Raw genomic sequence first — 12965 nt, 5'->3', positions numbered from 1 at the left:
CAGAACACCACTACTGGAATTGCACGAGTGCTGGCCCCTTTCCATCGGGCTCAAAAAATTTGCTTATTCCTTCTTTCCGATTTTTTCCCGCTTCCCAAAATACTTTTGCTCACGACACACTTTGACAAACGAGATGATACCAATATAGCGATCACATATCTATCAAACTGTTTATAAATCTACGAACCTCGAGTCCCACCTCTTTGCCTCTAGGGCTATGTGCTTTTATCCTTTTCTGATCCATACTACTACCTCCAAGCGTTCGTTGTTAAATCTCTGACCTTCCCTCGTCTCTTCTCTGATGGCATACGCAATATTTACGATACGGATCCGGGAAACTTGCATGGTGTCTTTCTTTTACTTTGTTTCTTTTGTTGATATCGGCTCTATCTTTTCCTTCCCCGGTCTGTTCTGCTTTTCCAATAAATAGCATGGTTACGGAGCATCTCCACCTATTGGCTTTTCCCCCTTACTTTTTCTCGTTTTATTCTGTTCCACCTGTACCGAACAGGTTTATCCTCTTTTAAGAATGGTAAACAAATGACTTTTCCAATGTTTGATATTTGTACCTCTGACATTTGAATTGTGGAAGTTTTGACATGTGAATTGCATGCTGTCCAATTTATATGTTGATATATGCTCTATATGCTTACGTGATATCTCTATGATTTTTCGTCGCTGAATCATAAGTGGTTCTTTTATTCGAGTCCGCAGTCGTTTCAATTACATACACTCGGGTGGTCTAGTACTGCGGTGGTCGAATTGTCTGGCTGCGGGCCTTGCGGGCCTTGCAGGTCTTGTGGGACCTGCGGGTCTCGAATCATGGCGAATAACTATATCGGCATCAGCGAAGGTGATTGTGATACAGTGATACGTGATGTATGATATATGATGGATGATCAATACTCTGCAAAAATAAGTGGTACAAGCCAGAAGGGCGCTGTACGAAAAGAGGAAAGCCAGATGCCAGAAGGAAGCAAGAAAAAAAGGGAGGAAATACCTTACAAACAACCCCATCATCATCGCAGTCCAAATTGCCCGCAAGTCGAAACCCCAACTTCTCATAAATCCGCACATTCGGCTCGTCCTTGCTGCTCTCCAGATAACACGGCACGCCCTCGCGGTCTGCCATGTCCGTGACCGTCTTGAAGAGCAGTTTCCCGACCCCGCGGCCCTGCGCGGCGGGCAGCACGGAGACAATGTTGCAGAAATAGTACCCGCCGGGATTCGTCCACAGTTTGTGCTGGATGAGCGATTGTGAGGATTTCCAAATGTAGTATCTCTTGACGTTCAGTCCGCCCCGTCCATACCACAGATTCATAAAGACTTGGTCCAGCCATAACCGCCAGGACTCGAACCAGTCGGTCCACGATGACTGCGCAGCCGCGCTCGTCAGTGGCTTGGGCCGCATCCACATGGCCACGCCGAGGACGGTGTCGGAGCCGGCCTCCTTGGCGACGAAGAAGAGCGCGTTGCGCATGCCCCATTTGCAGCGCAGCCCGAGTGACGCGCGGTTGCGTTCGGCGCTGAACTGTGTGTTTTTGTAAAGTTTAGCTGAATAGTTATGAGTTTTTGGCTCTGTGGTTCTGTGGCATTGGATTTTGGATTTTGGGGTAGTAATGTGTTACTGCGAAGAAAGGATGTATGGCGGGATATGGTTACATGATGGGATAGGATGCATGAAGAGAAGAAGCAGAAAAGGGGGAGGAGGGGGGAAAGGGGGAAGGGGAGATATAAAGTATAAGAGGAAAGGAAAACATATAAGTTACCTTTGACCGGTCAAAGATCCAGTGATTGTACGGATCATCTGCGAATCCCTGCTGCACGGCATCGATTGCGCCAGGGATATCTTGTTCCGTAATGGGCGTGACCTCGATTGCAGCCATTTTTATATCTTGGGTTGTATTGTATCCCTTTCTTTTTCCTATGTCTCTTTTCCTATGTCTCTTTCCCTTGCGTCTGGATACAGTTGATGAGCTTTGTCGTTGCCTTGCTTCTTCTTTTGTTGTTTTCGTTTTCTTTATCGGTATGAATTGGGCAATATATCTCAATATGCCCGTCTCTTTTTTTGCACTCGATATGAGGCTGCTGTTGCTGTTGCTGTTGCTGTATCCGGTATCCTGTATGCTGTATGCTGTTGCTGGATACGGAATACAATACGCCGTTTTGGTCTCTAAATCCCGAGCCTTCTTTCTGCTGTCCAATGTCCAAAACCCAAAATTAGGATTAACAAACGGAAACAGAAACAATCTCTATAAAACGTCTGAATAAAGTCCAGATTTTGTGAAACAGGATATCCCTGATAAAAACTCAGAGAGTCCAAAGCATAAAGTGCTGCGTAACCATGTACTTATCCACCAACAAAAAAAATATGAAGAACAGGAAAAATGAAGGAGAGCAAGAAAACGACGCTCAAATTGTACTTCTGTACTCCCTATGCTGTATGCCGTATGAAAATACACTGACTTGCACTGACTTGTCCAGAAGGGTGATTTTAATTGTAGTTGTTTTTGCAACTTGATTTGCACAAACAAGTCAATCAACAAAGCCAAAGCTGTACTTTGTATATTAGTGCAGATTGTCATGTAACATAAAAGCTCTCAAAGTCACTGCAGACGATGTACTGTGTAAAAAGGAACAGAGTAATGTACTCTGATATACGAAAGTATAGAACTAGCCATGCACATGCCGCATTTTTCGTTGCGGGCTGGTGTCGGTGTCTGGGTAGGACTTTATATGGAGTCCAAAGCTACTGATAAGGCTTCACCGGGGGATTATTTACGTACAGAGTACAGCACTTTACCCCCTCGCCCGCTCGCCCCTACAATAGCCAGTGACCAGGTAGTCCAGCAACCAACCCAGTTTCACTAACTTTACTGGATTATCGCTAACTAGTTAAGTTATGCTCAGCTGTTCCTACGGCAGAACGGGCGAGGGGGCGGGCTAGACTCGAGTAGGCGAGTCGATTCGACATAACCACACCTCACCCTAGCACCTCGCACCAACGGCACCACGACTTGACAGTGTGAGGGGTGCCAGATTCAACTCCGAGGCTCGTGCCAAATTGGGAAAGTCCATCCGGTGATCGTATCGTGCAATCTAGTGTTCCACTTGGCAGAGAGGGAGCAGGACGTCATGATAATTACAAGTGCCATAGTACAAATAGTACGGCGTTATCTGGGCACCGGGCTACCGGCGGCGATGATGGAGATAGTAATATACCCAAGGATGGGGAAAGACTTGCAGACTTTAGTTTTACACGGAGGGTCAAAGTACGCCGTGTAGCATTAAATCTCATGATGTCATTTCTATCAACACGATAGTGTACAATGCAATTATTCGACACGAGGGAGCGTTTAGTAAAAGAGGGCGTGTCAAAAGTGAAAGTTTACAAATATGGCATCATGGCAGTATGGCAGTACGAAGCAACTTGGGGTTTGAACGAGACTCTACATTTGAGCAATCATGACAGATGATATCAAATGTAATATATGCAATTTGTCCCATAATTGATATAAATGACAGACTACAATTCCAGAGTCAAAGTCTCCGCCGGATAAACATAATATAACCACAGTTCTTGAAAATGTATGGAGATCCATTCGAAACAACCCCTCTGATCTCATAAATGGTAGTGAAGAGCCAGAAATGAAAACGCCTTTGCTGCACCCCAATTCTGCTTCATATCCGAAAAATACCGTTGACATCTACTAAAAAGCTTGCATTCTTTCTCCCATCGCATAAAACGGAAATGGAAAACAAAAAGGAGATGTGAAACCAAGTTGAAAAAACCATTTGTTGTCCTTAGGCAAGATACTTGTATTCGTTGCCCTCTTCTCTTTCCATGTATTCCTTTTCAATCAGCCTACAAGCAGGAGGTTAGCATTTTCAAAGGCTTGGTCATCGGACATGGTCAAACATACTTTTCGATATTCTTCTTGATATCCGCCGGGTCAAGCACACCGCGGCTCTTAGTAGCCGTGATAACTTCGGCGACAAGCTCAGCATGCTTGATTGTCTTTCGACTCTTCATGATTCGGACAATCGCTGCCTGTGTCTCGTAATGACGATCCTGCACAACACGCTCATGCGTCTCCTTATTCTCTTCCTTGGTTTCCTTGAGCTGAATCTGGTTGATCTTGATACGATATTTGGGGTCGGAGAAGTTGAGGTTCACGTTGAATTTGTCATCCTCATTGACGTCTCGACCTTTGGGTGTCTTTGTCAAGACACGGTATCGCGCGCAGGCTAATGATTGCAACGTGCGCTTCAATTCAACGTCGGCTGGATAACCAATGTTAGTTGGCGCTAGCGAACAGACATTATAAAGGAGGGAAATGAAAGAAAATAAATAAGAAAATAACATACGTAGCCCGGTAGCAGCTCGAATATCAGGATACGATAATTGAGTGCCCGAGGCAACATCGTTGAACAAAAGAAGGACGATCGCCTGAAATGAACTAACGACGATTTCTTTTTCGCACCCCCGAAATCTAGCCTTGAGCTGACAATGGGCTAGAGAGTGTTTCCACGTGAGCTTGCGTCCAGTGTGTTTGGATTTGTAATGTTGATCAAAGTCGTTGATGGCGGACAAAATAGTTGGAGGGACATTGACCGTGACGTCGGGATATGTCGGCCAAGCCGAAGCAGACAAAACATTCACATTGAGATCCATTCCCGTCTTCTTCTGCTTGCCCTCCAGTATACTTCGGTATGAAGCCATCTCCTCTCGCGCTAGGTCCACATCTTTAAACATTTGCTCAAGGTTATGCGTAAATCCAGCACCACACTCTGGGACGAAAAGTCAGCATCGGCGAATAAAAACAGGGAATGCGTAAAGGGACTAGAGAAGGCAAAAGCTACCTACCGCTCTTCAGCCGCGTGAGCATACTCCGCTCGGCATCAGCACTCGCACTCCTTCCCATGAGCAACCGACGTGCAAGATCCTTTTTGTAAAAGGCTTCAAATACAGCTTTGCCGTGAACAAAGCGAAATAGGTCCAAGACCTGGTCCAGTTGCTTGTCAAGTTCAGCGTCTTCGTCGCCCATTTCGGCATTGCCTTCCTCATCTTCCACCACCGCCGCCCCCGCAGCCGCTGAATTAGACTTGGAGGAAACAAGGGTTTGTGGGATTGCCTTGGTGCCACTTCTCAGCAATCGATCAACATACTTGGCAATCATTTCCCCTGGCTTGGAATTGTCCGTATTCCAGTTCGAGGTAGACTTCTTTGACTTGTTGATAAATGACTCAAACGTTTCACGGAGGGCTTGACCCAGATTTTCGTGCTCTTGGAAAGAGAGCCTCCAGATGCTGTCAAGTTTCCTCTTAAATTCCAAGAGCCGTACAATCATGTCATTTTCCCTCTCTTCATCAAAGACAATCGCCAAGCCTTGGGAATGGATATAAGATTCAAATGGACCTCGCAGCCGAATGCCAAGCCGTTGCCGCTGAAGTAAAGAAAAGAGCTGCGCAAGTGAGAGTATGTCATCCTTGTTTAATAGTTCCGCAATAGAATTCGGATCTAAAAGATCGGTCACTTTTTCGCCGACTAAAATGTTCTCGAGAAGCGTTAGTAGTTCTCGTCGCGTGCTGCTATCGAGATTGAACAGATCGCAACGGTCAGTCTCCCGCTCCATCAAATTGTTGCTCGCTTTGACGTAGCCAGCCAGGTCTCTCGATATGATTTCATTTTCGGACCATTCAACGAAAAAGGTTTGTGATGCATGGAGCATCGCTGGCTCAAATTCCTTTGTGTAAACCCCGAGCTCGTGAAACATTCGAATAACATCGCGGAAGAGAGATTGTGATTCTATATCGATCCGGCCGGTCCGATCCATCTCGACAAGATTACACGCCCCATGTATGATGCTGGGCCTGAGATGAGGATCCGAAAAGACGTGGGTTCCAAATAAAGCGAGGGCCATGTCATTAATCGAGGGGTTTGAAGAGTGGAGGAGATAGGACCTGTCCATGTAGAAGAAAATCGATCGAATAGTCATCTGGGGTGTTCCATTCAACGTTATTGACGTGTCATCTAAAGTTAACTCAGGTATGTTTCCCTGAAGACTTACCAGCTGGCCATTCCAGGCTGCCCAAGAGTCCAATACTGCCCGTAATAGATCCACGTCTTTGCTGTGCTTCGCCTTTGCAATAAGAGGCTCCCTCAGATTGTTCATCACATGGTCCTTACAACGCTCACAAAGCTTGCCATACAGATTTGCGGCTCTGTCTTGCCGGCACAGATTCTCCACTCCCTTGTACAACTCCTCGAGCGATTGGGATACCTTTTCCTTGTTGTATATCGCCGTCAGAGCTGTGTCCAACTGACCCCAGATCTTGGCAAAGTATTGATCAGGATCTATTCGCGGCGTCTTTCGGAGGTTTTTGATTGTGAGCCTCTTCGCTCCGGTGTGAGGCGTAAAGTTGGACGGTCGTACAACGCCATTGGGTTTCTTTGGTGCAGCAGGGGCAGCGGACGAGCCCGAAGAGTGCGGCTTAGTGAGATCAATGACATTATTTGAAGCCGAATTGGAAGAGTTGAACTTGTACATCTTCTCTGCAGGAAGAAGGCCAGCAGCTTTAGCTGTAGGAGACGAGGCAAGTGCAGCAGCGTGTGAAAGCTTCACCCTCTTTGAGGAGGGAAGGGCTTCCCGATCCGAGTCCACTTTGCGAGACGACTGCGTCGACGGGGAGAATAGCTCCGAGATGGTCCTTTGTTTTGAAGGAGGGGTTTGTCCGTCAGAGCTCAAGGTTTGCTGCTGAGACTGTTTTCGTTTCGTATGTGGTTGACAGTTTTCGGCCCGTTGATCAGCAGAGGACTGCTTTGAATGCTGCATCTATGGCTGAATTACAGTGACGTGCATGAGCACGTAGGTAGCGGGCGAGGAAGTACAAGTAAGCTCTGGATATCTTGGATAATGTTGATGACGATTTCCGTGGCAACACACAACGAGGGTGAGTGATTGCGCATATGCGTGTTGAAGGGATGAGGACTCTTGTATATTATTTGATTTGGAGATATGCTGCAGTTGTTCCGTTGTCCCAAGAGTCAGCGACCCTTACTACGTAACTCTCTCGCACAGTTAATATCGACAGTAGCTGGAGGGGTGGTTTCGGCCTCGGTAAGCTTGTTACCGATTTAGTCAATGGCAGAATCATCGACTGCACGTCATCAAGATGATTTCTACACCACTGCAGAGCAAGGATATTCTGCAAATTAATCTACGAATAGGTCCTTGCATTGAAGGAAAGAAGAGTGGACACGGAATTGCGTGAGTAATACACCACAAATTATCCATAATTTCAACAGTAAATACAAGGCCGTTATCAAAGACACCTTTTGATCCCATTTGGGGAGAGATGCGATAAGAGATTCGACCTGTCCCCAATGCCTCTCACTCAACAAATACCTTGCTCATCAACATCTGGCGGTCGTCACTCATCACCAGCTCAAATGTGCAAGGGTATCCGATTCTATTTCTACAATGCCATATTTTGTGACCCCAACTCCTTATGATGCTCCCAGAACACCTCCAATTTTGATTCATTATGTAAATGCCCGCTTAACTGGCTTCTGCAGACTCGTTGCCTCCTCAAACTGTGTGCCATGTCAGCCTCTAGAACATTCTCTTCCATGTAAAAGGCCCGAATCTATCTGGTATTTCAACTTACATCCATAAAGCCGGTCATGGTGATTAGAAGAACGAAATTCTCGACGACGTCATCCAATGTTTGGATGGACTCGCTTTTCTCCTGTGACTCGATCTTTGCATGGCGTTTGAACATGCCAACCACAGGGTAACGGTGATTAACCAAAAATCTGCGCGCTTCTTCTATTGTTTGTGTGTGTTGAGGACCTCTACTCAAGACTGCGGCATTAATCACTCTGAGAATGGAAAGCAGTAGTTCAAAGTAATTCTTCGCTACTTCCGGGTCATCGAATTCTATTATGGTCAGATCTGCACTTCCACCGGGTAGAGCGTAGTGGAGAACCTACCAGGTCCAAAGTCGGGATCGACTGTGAATATTCCCGACGCGTTCAGCGCCTGGAAGAGTCCAGCGCTAAGCACATGGGCGGCACCGAGTCGGGTCTGCGAAATTCGTAAAAGCAAGGAGAGCTTTGCCTTGTAGTACGCAATAAGAAGTGGCATGTCTAAAAGGCAAAAAAGAAATTAATCCACGAATATGCAAGTGGCGCTTGCTTGCTTACTGACCTTGGGATTTGATCTCTTTCAATTCCGCTTGTACTCGTTTAAAAGCATCAACAAGGATACCGATAAAGTTGAGTCGCACGAATGAGTCTATCACGAATTTTGATCCTTCCCTATTGCTCAGAAGAACGAGAGAATCTAATAACAATATGGCAGAAATTCTGCAGGTGGAATCCCCAGCGTGGACATCATCACAAATCACGTCCACTAATCTTTCCCCAGAGGCCTTGATTGTCTGGGTCGTCAACCTGCCGGACGTAGCGGCTGCTGGTGTTCCATCAGCCATGCCAATTAGGTACCTGTGGCAGATGTTATAGAGTACCTCACGTAGCTCAGGAGTGCTTGTTGGAGAATGAATACCCCTGAGAGCCACGCGGAAGAGCTGAAAGAGTCGATCGCTTACAAGATCTTCGCCGAGTTGAAATTGTTGGTTTTGAGCTTCGTCCTGATCCTTTTCAGACAATGAAGAGGCAAATTTGAAACTGAAAAGTAAGGCCCTAGCCAGTTTTGCCAATTCTAGAGCCTCTGTGGCATTCTCGGAACAATACTTTTCCAATTTTGGCAGGATGACCTGCAGAACCCTGATAATGAAAGCAGTCTTAATAACTGCCTCCAATTCGCTAGTCTCTAGGACGACTAGCATGAGTTGAACCCAAGCTCTCAATGCATCGATGCGAGCTTTTACAAGACTATGGTATTGATTATGCGCGTTGAGGAAGGCTATGATCTTGTTTGCTTCCTGTATAGCAGCTTCCTCATCAACGTCAGTAGAGAGAACACCAGATTTCTCGAGTTCAATTTTCTTGAGTTGAAGCAACTCCTGAACGCTGCTGAGATTGTACGCTGGAATTTCGTCACCGTCGCGCTCCAGACAGATACCAAAATCTGTGTTGGAAAAGAAGCTTAGACACGGCACGTCGACTGTGTTCGGGATCTCTAATTCTGCAAAGTCAAAGAGATCAAAGATGGTTGGGTTCACTATTTCTTGGCCATTTTGCAAGGTACTTCCCTGCAAGGTGTAAAAAATGTCGGAAGAAGAAGCCCCATTCTGCGAAACAAGTCGAACTTCTGTAGATATGTAGTCAAAGAGCGTACCACGCAACTGGAGGAAAGCTAGAAAACATTTCGCGGAGTCGGTATTGTAAAAGTCGGGGTCAAGCATGCTGCGTCCATCCCATAGGGAACTCTGATCAACAGTGGACTGACTCAACATTTGATTCAAGAGAAACCCATTTGACCGAAGCTCCGTCATGGTATAGACCGCAGAGAGAGGTGAGCTCCATAAATGCTTAAAGACGCGCATAACGCTCTCTTTGAGACGCAGTTGCCATGGCGAATAAATGTCGTCTTCCCTACTCTGATAGTTTGTAACGATGGAAAGAATGGCGTGGAAGAGCGAGATATTTTCTTGAATGAGACTTCCGGGTTCAATTATGCTGTCCCTGCAGGCAAAACCGAGGAGCAAATGAGCAATCGTTGGCTTGTTTGGCAATGCGGTCAAGCAGCTGTTAAGGAAGTCCACGATGCTGACTTTGATAACGAATCCGGGTGATTCAGGACCTTGCTCTAATTCTCTCTCATCGAAATCCATCTGCCCAGTCAAAGATCGTGCAATACGATCAGACTCATTGTCTCTGTCTAGGACGCTGAAAATGGAGTTTCGATCAGCACGGCGGCCGAAGGTCGAGGATGGCAAAGAAATGAGCTTCCTCGATGTTGCTAATTTTTCGAGAAGCTTCAATGATATGACAGTCAAAGCTTCATGGCCGGCCGCACAATACAATCCAAGATCCACGATGAGCTGAAGGTTGTTTAACACGGAATCCTCGAATGACGCAAGAGCAGAAGTTGCGACTGGGTGTCGTAGACCAGTAGACTGAGTTTTAATGAGAGGGCGCACAATATCCAAATAAGTCGATTGCAGGTCCATTACTTTGGACATCACTTCGATGCTCCGCAGCAGCGCCAGAACGGCTGGCGAATCAGGACTGGACTGACTGATCTTGTCAACGTCTTGGTGAGCCGCTGCAAACAGTGAGGCCAGCACTCGCTCATTGAAGAGCCATTCCATTACTCTGGCAAATGGATGAAGCTTGATGTAAGCCACTAGAGAAGACGTCCTCATGACAGTATCCACTTGAATGTTGGATTTATTCGCGAAAATAACTAGGTCTTCATTAAACGTGGATAGGCACGTTGCGATGAAATTGAGACAGTTCCATGTTAACAAAGTTATTTGACCTTCATCTTGCAGTTCCGGGAGCTTGTAACCGAAAACTCTGCCAACAGCGAAATCAACGTAGGGCTCTATGCCAGGCATCCGGTAGGCCGAGCCAAGGGACTCGGGAAACGGCAAAGAGTCGTTGAGAAGATCATTATCAATTGCCGGGGCAACAAGGGCTTGAAGTAGACCAACAAAGGCGTTGGGCTCTTCAAAATCAGCCAAGATGTTCTCGAAAATGGCTTCCTCTGCCCAAACCGGTGGCGCCACGCTTGGCACCTTTTGTAAACCACCTAGTGGAGAGAAGCCTCCAGAAATCCACTGATCGAGAGTTGCCCACACCAACTCAGCAACTGAAGAAGTCTTGTTCACTAACAGACTTTCCAAAGTTGTAAAAGCACAAGCCCTCAATCGACTGGGGATGGCGCTGCTGCAGAGCAGGAATAGGACCTCCATCAGTCGGAAACTCGGGTGTTCGAGGATCCAATTTCTTGCTATTGAGCTTTCGCGTAACATGTGGGAAGTCAGTCTCAGGTAACACTCCAGCATGATGGCGCTTTCAGGCTCGTCGATGTCATCGGGGTCAGGTTTGGCTCCATGGTAGGAGAGAGTTTGCGGCACCGCTGGGCGATCTCTGATTTTGGAGGCGTAGAATTGTAACTCGTTGAAAATTTGAACCCAGCTGATGGAACTCATTCTCCTTAACCGGCCAGAGGGTGCTACACCATCCTCCAGCAGGAATTTGTGCGCAGCATCGGCGCATTCTTCACCTTCGGAAATCGCCCGAAGCATTTCGCAAAAGGCGCTTGCTCGTGGGGTGGACTGTCGCTTCGAAGCCCATTGCATGAATCCGTGCAGATTGCCTTCTGGATCTGCCCAAAACGCTAACGATGAATCTGGTCGATGCTCAAAAGCGTAGGAAATGATGACTAAGAATCTTTCAAGGTGCATGTCATGATGAGTGGTGCCAGCAGCAAGAGAACCTCTAAGTTGCTTGCGTTGCTCGTCCTCTTCAATCTTCAACTGACGAAGAGCGTCCGCCATGTTTGTGATAAAAGCATCAGTGAAAGACTCCAGCTGTCCCATGACCAAGCTCTGGAAATCTTGGGTTACAGCAATACCTTCGAGATTGAGAGCAGGAGCCTCTCCGAGAAGAAATTGGGTTAGGCCATACCTCGCGGGATCGTACCAGCCAGCTGGACGGACATCAGCACTGATTGCCAGTAGACACTCAAAAGCACCATCCTGAAGTGCCTCAAAGAAACGCCTTGAGCGATCATCTGCCTCTACCTCTAAGTTGACTCCCTGAAGGGGAGAGCTGATAAACGTGTCGGAATACCAACCACTGTAATCCGCGAGCCACAGAGCGCTGATTGCGGCCTGAAAGTGATGCAGGTTCCAAGGGTTGCTCTCCTTTCCGGCCGCAATGAATTGATCGAGAGACCGTGCTTCTTGTAGGGAGCTTGAGCCGTCCGGGGACCCAAATTGGGTGATCGAGGCTGCGAGCGCTGGCAGATAGTGTAGTAAAACTGCATCGAACCGATCAAAGGATTTAGCCGTATTGAGGAGCTTCTTGAAATCGTCCACGACAGTATGATTGGATTTGACCAGGTACATAGCAATGGCTCCGAGGGACTCGTGCTGAGAGAGCAGACTCAATCGTTGATGGCTCAGTAGCGCGAATTCTGGTTGCTGATTTATTCCAAGCATTGACGCGCTGTGAAAGCGTTCCGCGAGATCATGCAACCACTTTTCTATATCTGCCATGGCCCCAAGGCATTTATTCCAGAATAGAGAACCGCCATGCGCCGGATTTTCTGCGGTTTGCAGAATCAATGATAGAGCATTTCTGAAAGTATTGCGGATATTCTCATCGCTATCGATATCGACTGACTGCTTGAACACCAGTCGTAGACATTCGAGGAGGAAATGCCGCTCCTGATGAAAGACGATGAAAGCTGCCTCCAAGGGTGTACGATCTAGCTCTGCAGCAGTCGCAGATCCCGCAAGCAGCAGTCGCGCGGCATTAATCTCATCAAGGTTGAGAGCGTCGGCGAGCTGAAACGTATTTTGTTGGAACTCTTCATTGAGAGCGAAATCGACATCATCGATGGTGATTGTTCCTAAGCGCGACCAAACTTGTTAGATCATTTCTGACATTCTTGGCCAAATCTGAGAACTTTAAAGGATGTATCTCGAACCTGCAGAAATCGCCCTTCTGCTGGAATCATTCTTCGGGGGCTTGTCTAGCAATTTTCGAAATTCTTCGATTCTGGTCTCGAGTTCGAACCATAACCGCTCCACATTCTGTAAACGGGATTCGTTGACGGCAACAAGGTCCTGATGCAATCCCCTTAGGGAAACTAGAGCTCCCGTATCAGCCATGATAGTTGCGCATGCCGGAGCAGAGCTGGCGACACAGCAATAATTGGCTTTATGAAAGGTGAAGGCAGTTGGCTTTCCAGTAAAACAAAGTAAAACATCAGAAAGCTAAACACGCGAACCTGCACAATTGGTCTTTGGAGTCTTCTGTA

The 12965-nt window shown here is 47.0% G+C and overlaps 3 protein-coding genes across 3 annotated transcripts; all 3 read right to left on the bottom strand.

Annotated features, from left to right (window-relative positions):
• Positions 1-576: 576 nt before the first annotated feature.
• Positions 577-2069, bottom strand: L228DRAFT_17217 (acyl-CoA N-acyltransferase). The gene is made up of 3 exons (XM_018329498.1): positions 1770-2069; positions 1001-1531; positions 577-833 (listed from the first exon to the last, which is right to left on the bottom strand). Exons 1-3 carry the CDS (start codon positions 1884-1886, stop codon positions 720-722), a joined length of 762 nt encoding a protein of 253 aa, XP_018192272.1. The 5' UTR covers positions 1887-2069; the 3' UTR covers positions 577-719.
• L228DRAFT_17216 (hypothetical protein) lies at positions 2070-2684 on the bottom strand. Its single transcript, XM_018329497.1, has one exon. The coding sequence runs from the start codon at positions 2583-2585 to the stop codon at positions 2253-2255; it is 333 nt and encodes a 110-aa protein (XP_018192271.1). The 5' UTR covers positions 2586-2684; the 3' UTR covers positions 2070-2252.
• A 1120-nt stretch (positions 2685-3804) lies between these two features.
• Positions 3805-12816, bottom strand: L228DRAFT_206366 (nuclear pore complex subunit Nup192; the record flags this gene model as incomplete). The annotated part of the gene is made up of 11 exons (XM_018329676.1): positions 3805-3865; positions 3924-4284; positions 4369-4791; positions 4868-5063; positions 5118-5999; positions 6072-6821; positions 7410-7561; positions 7668-7943; positions 7997-8152; positions 8214-12554; positions 12633-12816. 11 exons carry the CDS (start codon positions 12814-12816, stop codon positions 3805-3807), a joined length of 7782 nt encoding a protein of 2593 aa, XP_018192270.1.
• Positions 12817-12965: the final 149 nt, after the last annotated feature.

Source organism: Xylona heveae, assembly GCF_001619985.1.
Source record: "Xylona heveae TC161 unplaced genomic scaffold L228scaffold_1, whole genome shotgun sequence".
In the NCBI taxonomy this organism is placed as follows: Eukaryota; Fungi; Ascomycota; class Xylonomycetes; order Xylonales; family Xylonaceae; genus Xylona; species Xylona heveae.
Note: the sequence above shows the minus strand (reverse complement) of the source record. Positions and strands in the feature narration are given on the sequence as shown.

What these genes read in the sequence shown, in the direction of transcription:
- L228DRAFT_17217 (XM_018329498.1), bottom strand. Translation starts at nt 1,886, where the DNA reads ATGGCTGCAATCGAGGTCACGCCCATTACGGAACAAGATATCCCTGGC. An exon ending in GGATCTTTGACCGGTCAAAG is followed by an intron (nt 1,532 to 1,769) that starts GTAACTTATATG and finishes AAAAACACACAG; the next exon opens with TTCAGCGCCGAACGCAACCG. An exon ending in ATGATGGGGTTGTTTGTAAG is followed by an intron (nt 834 to 1,000) that starts GTATTTCCTCCC and finishes ATGCCGATATAG; the next exon opens with TTATTCGCCATGATTCGAGA.
- L228DRAFT_17216 (XM_018329497.1), bottom strand. Translation starts at nt 2,585, where the DNA reads ATGACAATCTGCACTAATATACAAAGTACAGCTTTGGCTTTGTTGATT.